The 12,500-nt window shown below is 35.4% G+C and overlaps 3 protein-coding genes across 5 annotated transcripts in view; 1 reads left to right on the top strand and 2 right to left on the bottom strand.

Annotated features, from left to right (window-relative positions):
* LOC119588235 (enkurin-like) overlaps positions 1 to 949 on the bottom strand; it is a 9,945-nt gene extending 8,996 nt beyond the window's left edge. The window contains exon 1 of the mRNA XM_037936935.1: positions 409 to 949. Within this exon, the coding sequence (XP_037792863.1) occupies positions 409 to 476 (68 nt within the window). The 5' untranslated portion in view covers positions 477 to 949. The remainder of the gene's footprint in view (positions 1 to 408) is intronic.
* Positions 950 to 2,085: 1,136 nt separating this feature from the next.
* On the top strand, positions 2,086 to 9,383 carry LOC119590583 (eukaryotic translation initiation factor 3 subunit M-like). The gene is made up of 8 exons (XM_037939261.1): positions 2,086 to 2,204; positions 4,958 to 5,140; positions 5,412 to 5,509; positions 5,778 to 6,002; positions 6,496 to 6,643; positions 7,107 to 7,224; positions 8,322 to 8,465; positions 9,096 to 9,383. Exons 1-8 carry the CDS (start codon positions 2,163 to 2,165, stop codon positions 9,293 to 9,295), a joined length of 1,158 nt encoding a protein of 385 aa, XP_037795189.1. The 5' UTR covers positions 2,086 to 2,162; the 3' UTR covers positions 9,296 to 9,383.
* Positions 9,384 to 10,051: 668 nt separating this feature from the next.
* LOC119590564 (protein unc-45 homolog B-like) overlaps positions 10,052 to 12,500 on the bottom strand; it is an 11,537-nt gene continuing 9,088 nt past the window's right edge. For 2 of the 3 annotated variants that reach the window (XM_037939233.1, XM_037939241.1), the window contains exons 15-18: positions 12,471 to 12,500; positions 11,972 to 12,151; positions 11,390 to 11,530; positions 10,052 to 11,129 (exon numbers count right to left, since the gene is read on the bottom strand). The exon at positions 12,471 to 12,500 is cut by the window's right edge and continues 174 nt beyond it. In XM_037939233.1, coding sequence (XP_037795161.1) covers positions 10,992 to 11,129; positions 11,390 to 11,530; positions 11,972 to 12,151; positions 12,471 to 12,500 — 489 coding nt within the window. In that variant the 3' untranslated portion in view covers positions 10,052 to 10,991. The remainder of the gene's footprint in view (positions 11,130 to 11,389; positions 11,531 to 11,971; positions 12,152 to 12,470) is intronic. The other variant, XM_037939250.1, reaches the window with a different exon arrangement.

Raw genomic sequence — 12,500 nt, 5'->3', positions numbered from 1 at the left:
TCTCTGTGCGTGTGTGTGTATGCATTTATGTATGTAGCAAATGTATATACTGCATATATATGTATATATATATATATATATATATATATATATATATATACACATATATATATAAGTATGTATATATATACACACACACATCAGGTTTAAGCAGAATAAAATTCCTCTACAACATCTATTGGTTTTAAACTGGTCTTTGATAGTTCAATATATATTAAAAGAGAAATATCAATCTTTAATTGACAGACAATTTGAAACACACAAAAAAATTAATATGTATATACAACATTTATTCAACTCCCAAGTGTCAATAAACTTATTTTCTTATAAAGGATTCTCATCTTTTCTTTCCCTTTCGTGGTCAAGTTCTAGCTGACCTTAAGTTGCTAAGTTGTATCTCTCACTCACCTTTTCTCCTTTTTGAAAATAACTTGTCTTCTCGGCAGGAGATTGGTAATGGTTTCGTCTAATTCCATTTCGGATTTTTTTTTTCTTCTATTTCTCTTTTCCTTTTTTCGATGACCAGTGAACTTTTTTTTCTATAATGATCTATTACAATATAGATAAATCAATTATGATCTCTTCTCTGACACTCCTTTTCTGTCCATCAATTCGGGAGTTTAGAAAAAAAAAATAAATAAAACTAATAGTCGTATCAGGAAACCGTCAAAAAAAAAACGTTTCGGCCACAAACGTTGAAAGAAAAAACAAAAAGAAAAAAAGAAATTAAACGTTTTTTTTTTCCCAAGGCTGGAGTGCGTTTCTTGTCAGACGTTAAGAGCGTCACTGATCGTCAAGGCGACGGGGAAGCGTCGTTTGGTTACCATGGAAACGAGATCACACGCGCGCTGTTGTGTTCGGATCGACGCGTTCGGATTTTGTTAATGTCAATATTTGTTTCGCGTGTCGAGTTTAAATCGATTTTCTCTTTTTTCTCTCTCTCTCTTTGTATTTCTCTAAGCAGAGGATCTTAGGTGTTGCTACGAGAGAGGGTTGCATGTGTGTACATAGTATGTTTGTGTGTATGCATGTGTGTATACACATATACATACAAAATACTTACACACACACACACGCACTCAACAACACACGCGTGCACACACACACACACACACACACACACACACACACACACACACACACACACACACACACACACACACACACACACACACACACACACACACACCACACACAACACACAACACACACACACACCACACACACATATATAATATATATATATATATATATATATATATATATATATATATATATATATATATATATATATATATACATTATATATTATATAAATATATATATATATATATATATATATATATATATATATTATATATAATATATATATGATTATGTGTGTATGTTGTGTGTGTGTGTGGGTGTGTGTGTGTGTGTGTGTATCATCTAATTACTATCTGTCTTATATATATATACATAATATATATATATATATATATATATATATATATATATATATATAATATATATATATATTATATATATATATATATATATATATATATATATATATATATATATATATATATATATATATATATATATAATATATATATGAATAATATATATATATGTGTGATGATGTAGTGTTATGTATGAGAAGAGATAGAGAGATGAAGAGAAGAGGGGAGTGAGAAGAGAGAGAGAAAGAGAGAGAGAAAAAAAAAGAAAGAGAGAGAGAGAATGTATGCCCGATAACTGTGTACATAATGTATTTCAAAGTAAAAATTTATGTTAGACATAAAAACAATTAAGTTCTTTTTGACCAAACGCAATTCTATAAACAACTTTTAACATGGGGGGGAATAGTGAAAGCAAATTTCACAAAAATCCTTTAGCTTCGGAACCCCTATCCCGGAATCCCTTATTTTCACCGAGAGCCAAACCACCAAACAATATACAAATACAGAAAAAAAAAGAATACACACAAACCATACCTACCCACCCTACCAAACCTCAAAAAAAATAATCAATCCAATCTCGAAAAAGGACCAACCTCACGCCCAAAAAACAACCGCAAATCGTGACGAAATAACCAAAAAAAAAAAAAAAACCCGGCGCTTATTTTCACCGCGCGGGGTCCTTGTCACCCGTCAACAAGAGACGAAAACAACGCGGTCATGAGCGTTTACACATTTTTAGAAATAGATGTCAACGCGCAGGTAAAATGGGGGAAATGGGGGTTCAGGGAGCGAGGGGGAGTAGTAGGGGCGTGGGAAATTAGGGGAGAAGGTGAGATTTCGTGTTTATTTAAGGTAATTAAAGGAGGGAGTGATTGGGGAAGGCGGAAAGTGCCGGGAGAAGTATGGTGTTTTTTTTTTTTTGGTTTGTGTTTTTTGATATGTATGGTTGTTGGTGTTTTTTTTTTATGTCGTGGTTTGTTGGTGGTTTTGTGGTGTGTTTTCGTGTTGGGGTTTGTTGGTAGTGAACAAGGGTATTTTTCTTTTTTTCTTATTCTTTTCTTCATGGCTGTCCGACCTTCCAGTTATTATTCCTTGTATCAACTACTCGTGCTGTAATTTGCATGAATCTCTTGTAGTTTTTCATTGTAAAAAAAAAAAAAAATGCAAAGGAGAGTATTGGTATTTGCTTCTGAAGTAACTGCTTATCTCTCGGCAGTTCTTTACAATTCTTTACAAGTCAAACAAAGTCCCTTACTCCGTATCACAAAAACTTTTTTTTACTTAAGTTGCCATGACTGGGAATGCCCTTTAGACATTGCCCAAAGGAAGGGTTAATGCCAGACTAGAGACCTTTTTACGTGCGCTGGCAAGGTATTTTCAAGAGTCGTAACTTGCGGAATTCAATTTTCAGTTTGTCAAAAATGAGCAGTTCATTATTGCGATAGCAATTGTTTTTCATTATGTTAATGAGGGAGGATTCATTATTTATTCATCATTTCTACACTAATAAAGTGGACTCGTATTGACGGCACAAGCTTGTATGGTTCACTTTAATTGACAATTTTTTTAGGTTCAGTTTGTAAAGTGATCCACACTTGGGCTAATCCACGCTGCTTGGGAAACAGACACATTGACAACTTTGCGCTCTTAAAAAGAAAGGGAAAACTGTGCAGTGAAAACAGAAAAGCACGCACACTGTATATAGTTTCCAGTCAGGGATTATTGGGGTGTTGTAATCCCCTATGTGGACACTCTCTCCACATCTAATTTATTGCAACGTACTTGCTTCATTTCTGAAATTACTCCCTGTCTGCGCAGATTATTTTATGTATCAGTGAATGTTGTTTTTGCCTTTCTTTAGGACAATATTGTTAGCTTTTACTATAAATATTTACCAAAGTATTACATGTTGCACAGCTTTCTATTGTCAACTTGCGGAGCAAATTCTGTGGATGAAAGGGGTCACGTTATCAGTCATTCTGTCCATTAGAGGCAAGATTTACCTTGTACCATATGGCTGTGTAAAGCAGAAACTATACTAGAAATAATAATAGTTAGAGAAATTGTCATGGAAAATGTGTAAATTCTGCACTCTCTTCTCTCTCTCTCTCTCTCTCTCTCTCTCTCTCTCTCTCTCTCTCTCTCTCTCTCTCTCTCTCTCTCTCTCTCTCTCTCTCTCTCTCTCTTTCATTTTTTTCCATGAGGTGTTTAGCATTTTAATTTTGGTTTCAGTTTCACACAGCCATATGGTACAAGTTAAACTTTACAAGTAGTGGATAGAATGCCAGAAAATAACTCTTCATTTATGCTTCTACTACACATAAAAATTTGGTTTACATTTACAGGAAAATCTAATGAGACTATCATAAAAAAAGGAAAAAATTACTCACTGACATATTAAATAATCTGTGAAGGCAAAGAATTTAAAAATTAAGAGAAACAAATACCACAGTTGCCTTGTGAAGACCAAGGGCTGAGTGGGGAAAATATGGCTTAGGTAGATCATGTGTGTACGTATACAGTATTGCAACCTGTAGATGCAGCAACTACATATATGCACTACATACATCTTAACAATACTACAAGATTCAGTTCACATCAAAGGCTTTTAACCATTCTGAGTCCCAGGCAGTAAGCACCATGAAACCATCTAAATGTATTGGCTTGTTGATTCAAGAGTGACTCTCTATAGTTATCATCTGTAGACTAATGGAATGTCCAGGAGTTGTTTTATTGGATGTTTGGTCTTTTCCAACCCCTGCTATGTCAGCTATGCCAGAAATGAATTGATCCATTGTTTGCCATGGAAGGTGAAACTTGGAGTTGCTGTGAATTTTATATTCCTGTTATGATGGTATCTTTATTTGCAACTTACAGTAAAATATATGAAAAGTGCCTTAGATTTCATGAAAATATCAATTCCATATTGGCATACATAAAAAGAATGCCACTTATTCATATCAAAATTCATATTTAAGGTGCATTTCTAGAAACAAAGTATGGAAAATGTTTAGAAACCACTCAAGTGACTTTCAAAATAGGTCTTTTATTTCATAATCATATGTTTTTTAAAACTCCAGTTGAAACTTTATTTGTGGTGAATGTCCTGCAGTCTAAAACCTTTGATTATTTATCTCTCTACGACCACTACATTAGTTTTTTTCTTTTCTTTTCTTCAATGTGGGCAGTCAGTCCTCTTGTTTAATAACTGTTTGCTTGTTATGATGTGAGTTACTGTGTTTGGGTATTATATGGATGGAAACTAAGGGCCAGGAACTTCAAACCTAACATGATGCAAGGTTTTACAAATGGATTTTTATTTCTTCGATTAGTGTTAGTTTTCGAGTACGGAGTATTTCATTACACTCGGAAACACTGACAAAGAGATGAAATGAATCAATGCACAAGGAATTACTTTATCTAATCATGTTGATTTACTCCCTAAGCACTTACTCTTCCACTCTGGGCTCACTCACTCACTCCTAATCCACCCCCTCCTTTACCCCCATCAGGTGGAGGAGCTCCGCGCCTACCTCAAGGAGGTGGGTGCCGAGATCTCCGTGGAGCGTTCCCCCAAGGGTCTAGAGGATGACCTCCACAAGATCATTGGGGTGTGCGACACCTGCTTCTCGTCCGAGGCCACAGAAGTGGAGGTCGAGGCGCTTCTCAACTCTATAGTTTCTGTGCTGATTGTGGTGAGTGGGTGTCCTTGTTGTTTATTGTTTTTCATTAGTTATTTTGTTTATTTATGTACTTGTAAATTCAGCTCGAGGGATTTTTAAGCAGAAAGAGAAGAGAATCAGATTGTAATTATTTTAAAAAAAATATTCGTACAGTTCAGAGATTGGATTGGACAGTTGGTTGTTCTTAGTGAATTATTACTTTTGTAACATTTCAGTTCATACCATGTAATATGAGGTGTGACTGAGTGTTACGAGATAATGAATGCTAATTGGTTGGTTTCAGGTACCAGTCGGAGAAAAGACAGAGAGCCTCATCCTAGCTTTCTGTGAGAAGTTGGCCAAGGCTCCCTCCAACAGATTAGGCAGCGTCTGTCTCCGAGTGTAAGTCACACGTAGTATTTTGTTTTTCTCCATACTTTTGGTATTTATACTGATTTGAGAACTGAGAGAGTCTTTGGATCCTTTTCATTTGCTGCACGGCTGAAGATTTAGTCTTGTAAATCTTTATACATACATATATATATATATATATATATATATATATATATATATATATATATATATATATATATATATATATATATATATATATATATATTACATCCTTCAGGCGAGGTCTTAATGGAGAGATCCTTGTATTCTTAAACAGATTGAACCTCCTGTTCCACGCCCTCCCCGAGAACCTTGGCGTTCGATACCATGTCTACTACACGATGGTGCAGGTCTCGGGCCAAATCGGGCAGATCACAGCCGTATTCCAGTCCTGTGAGAAGATGCGCACCACACTAAACACTGCCCAGCCCCCACCCTCCACCGAACAGATGCAACAGCTTCTTCGCTTGATGCATCAGACACTTATTGCAAACAAGCACAGGTAAGGGAAGGCCTTCTTTTTCTCCTCCACCTCTTCCTCACTGTCCTCCTCTTCCTCACTGTCCTCGTCCTCCTCCTCCTCGTCCTCCTCCTCCTCCTCCTCCTCCTCCTCCACCACCTCCTCCTCCTCCTCCTCCTCCTCCTCCTCCTCCTCCTCCTCCTCCTCCTCCTCCTCCTCCTCCTCCCCTCCTCTCCTCCTCCAACTCCTCCTCCTTCAACTCCCCCTCCCTCTTCTCTTTCCTCTCCTTTTCCTCCTCCCTCTCCTCCTCTTCCCTCTCCTCCTCCTCCTCCTCCTCCTCCTCACTATTTCTATAGTGATTTTCTTTAATTTTCTATGTTGAGAAGCAGCTGAGTGCCATAGGTGATTATATATGTGGATTATTTATATAAAATTCATATCGTTGGTTGTTCCTTGTTTCATGTTTCAGTAATTTTTAATGCTTCAACACCTATTATATTTAAGATCTTTTCAATAATAATCTTGTCCAAATCAGCGAAGAAGCCAGCAAAGTGATGATTGAGCTGCTGGGAACCTACACAACTGAGAACGCCTCACAGGCTCGTGAAGATGCCCATCGCTGTATCATCGCCTCCCTGGCTGACCCAACCACATACATCATGGATCACCTCCTCACTCTCAAGGTAGATTTCCCAAGTTGTGCCAATTGTAATGTTGTTGTTGTTGCTATTATTGTTGTTGTTGTTCTTATTCTTATTCTTCTTATTCTTATTCTTCTTCTTTTTCTTCTTCTTCTTTTTCTTCTGCTTCTTCTTCTTCTTCTTCTGCTTCTTCTTCTTCTGCTTCTTCTTCTGCTTCTTCTTCTTCTTCTTCTTCTGCTGCTTCTTCTTCTGCTGCTTCTGCTGCTGCTTCTTCTTCTTCTTTTCTCGTTTTGCTTATGGTTTGGGTAATATGATCTTTTGCTCAGACTATGTGTGTGCTCATTTTTAGGAAGTTCATAGTTTCATTTGATAGTCGTTTCACCATGAATTAATGTGGACGAATACCCTATAGTTTTTCCCTTTGAAGCACTGGTATTTTGAAATAGAATTAGATTTATAGATAGACAAGATTTCATCCTTCCTAAGTACAATTTTCAATCCTCAGCCTGTAAAATTCCTGGAGGGAGAACTCATCCACGACCTCTTGACGATCTTTGTGTCGGAGAAGCTGCCCGGCTACATTCACTTCTACAACAACCACAAAGAGTTCATCTCGTCCATTGGTACGTATTGGGGCAACCAGCGATCCAAATTCATTGGGGAATTATTCTCTGGTCTGATTTAAAGAAATTTTTTATTGTTGAAATGAATGCTGTCTGGAGTTGTACATGTTTTGGTTATTTTTACGAATGCTCTTGTGTTTTGTTGTGATGTTGGCGGAATTTTATAGAATTTTAGTTAACTTGGAAAGAAATTATTTTATAGTTCACTTTTCGTTTATTTTGACGAGGTGGTTAAAGCGTAAGATTGCAAGATTATCTAATAGAGTAGTACATTGTTGAACATTTATACTGTATTATATGATAATCAGGGTTATTTGAACCAAATGAAGAAGAAAAGGAAAAAATAGAATAGTAAAAAAACAAAAAAAAAACTATATTTTTTATACAAGTTGCCTCAGCTACGTTTCATTTCATGAAAACTAACTTTTCTTGTGTGACAATATTAGAAAAAGTTCTTACAAAAAAAAAAAAAAAAAAAAAAAAAAAAAGTTGTTTTACAAAAAAAGAAAATATAAGAATATATGAAGTCTGCTTTATTTTCTATCATTACCACAGTCCATATATCTGATGGTAGACAGGCAGTGGCCTAAAGTGCAGGTCCAGGGGGGTAAAACTCCACTTGGCCAGTGGACCTGCAGGGAGGGGTTAGATTGAGCTCTGGGGTAGGTTGGGCTGAGTAGGGTTGATTTAAGTAAGGTAGACCATAAAAGTGGACCAAGGTAAATCTTCAGGCTAGAGTAGGATAAAACTTCTTGCCTGAAATGTGGTGTTTCTAAACGTATATGGGGTTTTGTTTGAATTGATAGTCAGGGGAGGGAGTGGTATGTTTCTTAAGTGGTGCATCAGTACAGATGACTCTCATGTTTTTTTGTAATAACCTCAGAAGTCATCAGAAAAACATTGCACCTCGAAATATTATTGAGCTAAGGTTCTAGATGTTTTACCAGAAGGTTCTTCAGAAAGTAGGATTTAAAGCTGCTGCTTCAGGATGTAGATTAGTTACCTAACAACAAAATTGCTGTATTTTCTTTAAATGCATTGTGTGGAGAGAGAATTTATAGATTTATAAATTAATGTGAATCGACGACAATCAACAGGTCTGGACCATGATGCCAATGTCCGCAAAATGAGGCTGTTGACCTTCATCCAGATGGCAGAAAACCAGACAGAAATGACCTTCGACACACTTATGCAAGAGCTTCAGCTTAATGTAGATGACGTTGAAGGATTCATCATCGAAGGTAAGCAGGATTCTCTCTCCTTTCTGATGATGCTAGCTTTAGCTAGACTTCTAGAGCAATTTAGCTTGATCCCTTCATTTCCGTAAACTCTGTATTTTATTGGGCCATTGACTCTTCATTCTCTCATTTCTTTCATCCCATTCAGAATGTTATTTTTTATGTCTCCAGATGTGCCAGTTTGCCTTGTATGGGTTAGGGAAGGTGGTATAGAAATGTGAAAGATCTATAGAAATGGTCATAGTATTAGTCTTTATCTGTATTGGTCTAAGTTTTGGGACATTCTGTAATATGGATTGTGCCACCACTAATGGCTGAAGGTTTTTGTTTACAATTATAAACACATTTTCCATCACCCAGTCTCAAATAACCCAGAAACTGAGTCCTGGCTATCCCTGAATACTTGCTTATTATACCCTTTCGTGTCCCCTGGAGTGCACATCATGCTGTGGTCCACAGTTCATAAAATACACATCCAGTACTCAAATACAATTGATTTTTTATTTTTTAGTTCAATGGGATTTCTTTCTTTCATAATTTCTTATTTTTAAGAAAGGTTCATAATATTATGTAGGGTTATGTTAATTCATTCTATTATTAAACATGATATACAAATGCACTATTTCCAAACAGCTTTGAAGACCAAGCTCGTGAGTGCCCGCATGGATCAAAACCAGTGCAAGGTCTTCGTAACCTCAAGGGTCCACCGCACATTCGGCAGGAACCAGTGGCAGGCCCTACACGACACACTTACTGGCTGGAAGTTGCAGCTTGGTATGGTCAAGGAATCGATGCAGGCTATTGTCTCAGCGCCTATTGTTCCTGCCAAGTAACGCCACTGCGGAAGTCAACTCGGACGTTATTATTTTTTATTTCATTATCAGTGGCCTCCAATCAATAAAGAAAACAACTTTGGTATTACAGGAGTTTAATATTGAAAACCCTAAATGAACATTTCAATCTTTTCAGAAAAATGTGTGAACACTCATGTTTTCATTGACAACTTTAAAACATAACCACTGTAGTATAATTACATATTAAATAAGAGATTTTACAAATTGAATAAAAGTGTTATTACTTTCCTTATTTTATTGAAAAATTTTGTCAATGATTCTGAGTACGTTGTGAATGCATTTTTGTAAGCATTAATTGGTGTATCCAGTTGACTTGCAGATGCAGGCTATTCACTGACTGAGCCTTGTTACTGATTTTTGCTTAGAAGACTTATATGAATGACTGATTTCCCTTACACTTAGATTTATTAAGAGTGCTTTACTTTGATGCATTAAGGCTTTTCAAAGAGTAAGGAGTAATACCACATTACAATAATTACCCTTGCATTTTAATACATGTTTCATTTCTCTGTATTCTTTCTCTACCTTACCGAAGGATTTGCTCGTGTAGATAATTCTAATTCTTAACCATGCAGATACTCTTTACACCAATTAGTATGTGAAATTTTTATTTCCTTGGGTAAACTTGTGTTTTAAGTTTTAGTTGGATAACCATTATATTTCTCTACATCAAATTATTAATTATATAAACTATCTGTAATTATTACCTCAGCAGGGATGAAACTAAAAGGAGCAAACAATCCACATTTTTATTAAATATACCAACAATTTACACAATTTCAACATGTTTAATATATAAGGCACAAGCTAAATACAGTCATACAGGAAGCACCAAAGATTCATAATGCAGATAACATCTGATATTACAAAATCAACCAATCAAATATGCTCTTACACTACACTGATATAAATAGGTATGAAAATGCCAGATTTTAAGCCTACACTCAACACAGCATACGTTTCTTCATCATTCACTACTACTGCAACAATCTCTGAGAAATCTAATTTACGGCAGAACCTTGCATATTCTCAACCCTTTGATAAATTTTTACAATTAGATAAATGGAAAAGCCTATCTATTAACAGTAAACTTTTAAAGCTCTTTTGGGAAAACGACAAAAAAAACTGCAAATAAATTGATATATGCAGTGAAGACAATCCTCATTGAAAAGTGCCAAGAATGCTAAAAATATCATCATCTGTAAATAGAAGTAATATAACTAATAATTACTGCAAAAGAAAAGAACTGGCAAATGACTGACAGTATTTTCTGATAATCTATCTCAAAAAAATGCTAGCAGTCCGTACAATTACATTTATTACAAAACTTAAGATACTCAAAGAATAATGCCTGTCAAAGGGGGTTCTTGGTCCCCAGGTCCTTGTATACAGAGGTTCTACAAAGCATTCGTTCAACATACATAAAAAGCTATATACATTTTTGGGGAGGAGGAGGGAAGGGAAAAAATAATAAAAAATAGAAAAAGAATTGTTAAGTACAATTACTTGTTAGTTCTAACCAAATAGGAGATCACAATAATAAAAAATTAATGCATTTTCTCCCTCCTGTCAATCTATAATTGTATAAAAGTATAAGAATGCAGAATGATGTAAAATATCAACTTTCAACAAAGTTTCTTTGATGAACGGCTTTAACAGTCTTGCATTAATTCTCTCAGTCTTCGGGTGCTAAAGGATCCTTAATTAATTTCCACTCGTGAGAACACATCTTCAGTGAGTCGATGGCGTATTCTCTTGCCTTAGGTAGGACGAATTCGGGGTTTTCAATCTTGGCAATGGCTTCTAACGCAGTCTGTTGAGTGACAAGAAAAGCACAAAATTACAGAAATTTTTTCGTCACCAGAAAAATACAAAACTTATGAAAATAATGTGATCTAGGAGAAGGGCAGTGACTTCCATTATTCAACCAAAAACAACAAAACCATATCTAGTAAAATCAATTCAACAGAAAAAAATAAAAATGTATCTGTCATATGACTAGCAGGATCTCAAGCAGCTGCAGCTTCAGCCCATCTGTACAAACGTTTTCCAGCCAGATCATGCATTGCTTACCTTGCAGTGGGTATCGATGATTTTCTCTGCAGTGTACTTGTCATGGGATATCAAGAGGTTGACTATGATGGTGCCGCGATACTGGATTTCTGGGTCTTTGTGAGAAAGGAGGAACTCCAGAATCTCTTCCCAGTCTTTGGCCTGTTTGCAGAGAAAAAAGGTTCAAACATTAAAAATATGTGAAGATAAAAATAAAAGACCTAAATACCATGAGTAAATATAATCTACAACACTCATTTTTCTGAAATTTCAACAAACATGAAATGCCCCACCCTAACCATAGGTCTAAATAGAAAATAAACAAATACAAAACCAAATTACAAAAAAAAAAAAAAAAAAAAAAAAAAAAAAAAAAAAAAAAAAAAAAAAAAAAAAATAATAATAATAATAATAATAATAATAATAATAATAATAATAATAATAATAATAATAAAAATAATAATAATCTACACATTTTTCAATAGCGAAGACCTAACACTAAAGAACAATACTCCAATTATTCAATGGGTCTAAAAGCAAAAAGGACAACACAATGACAGAAGAGACGAAGAAGAATAACAGCAAGACAGATCCAATACTCACATCAAACACCTTCTTCAAGCAGATTGGAGACACCGACATGACCATACAAAGAGCTCCACAGGCAGCCTTGATGATTTCCACGTCTTCATCCGAGGTGCAGAGGAACAGGTACTTGAATTTGTCGTTTTTGCCTTCCAGAATCTTGACTACGTCTGGAGATGCGCAGAGATTTGCCATGCACTGCAAGAATGAGTAATCCAATTCAGTCGGTTGTTTAGGGTTAACTATCATCACGACATTAAAGTAATAGTTTTTTTCATTCTTTTCAGAGATTCATTGTTGTATTCCTAAACATCTGGTAAGTTTGGGGTCTGACTTGTTATTGCCCATTACAAATGTTCTCCAACCTGATGCCTATTGTATTCTTAATACTATAAAGAAGGAAACTTTTTCTACAAAAACATTTAATATATATTACACAAACATATAATTTTAATGGATATTTGTTACAACTATTTGCCAAATATGTATTATACATATATACTAGAAGAAATAATACCTGAACAGCTGCTCTGCGAATCATTTCATG

The sequence above is a fragment of the Penaeus monodon genome, chromosome 3 (assembly GCF_015228065.2).
Source record: "Penaeus monodon isolate SGIC_2016 chromosome 3, NSTDA_Pmon_1, whole genome shotgun sequence".
NCBI lineage: Eukaryota > Metazoa > Arthropoda > Malacostraca > Decapoda > Penaeidae > Penaeus > Penaeus monodon.
This window is presented reverse-complemented; position numbering and strand designations above follow the sequence as displayed.

Excerpts from the sequence above, each read along its gene's own strand:
- LOC119590583 (XM_037939261.1), top strand. The coding sequence starts at position 2,163 with ATGAGCGTTTACACATTTTTAGAAATAGATGTCAACGCGCAG. Across the intron at positions 2,205-4,957 it reads AAATAGATGTCAACGCGCAG|GTGGAGGAGCTCCGCGCCTA; the intron begins GTAAAATGGGGG and ends TACCCCCATCAG. Across the intron at positions 6,644-7,106 it reads ATCACCTCCTCACTCTCAAG|CCTGTAAAATTCCTGGAGGG; the intron begins GTAGATTTCCCA and ends TTCAATCCTCAG.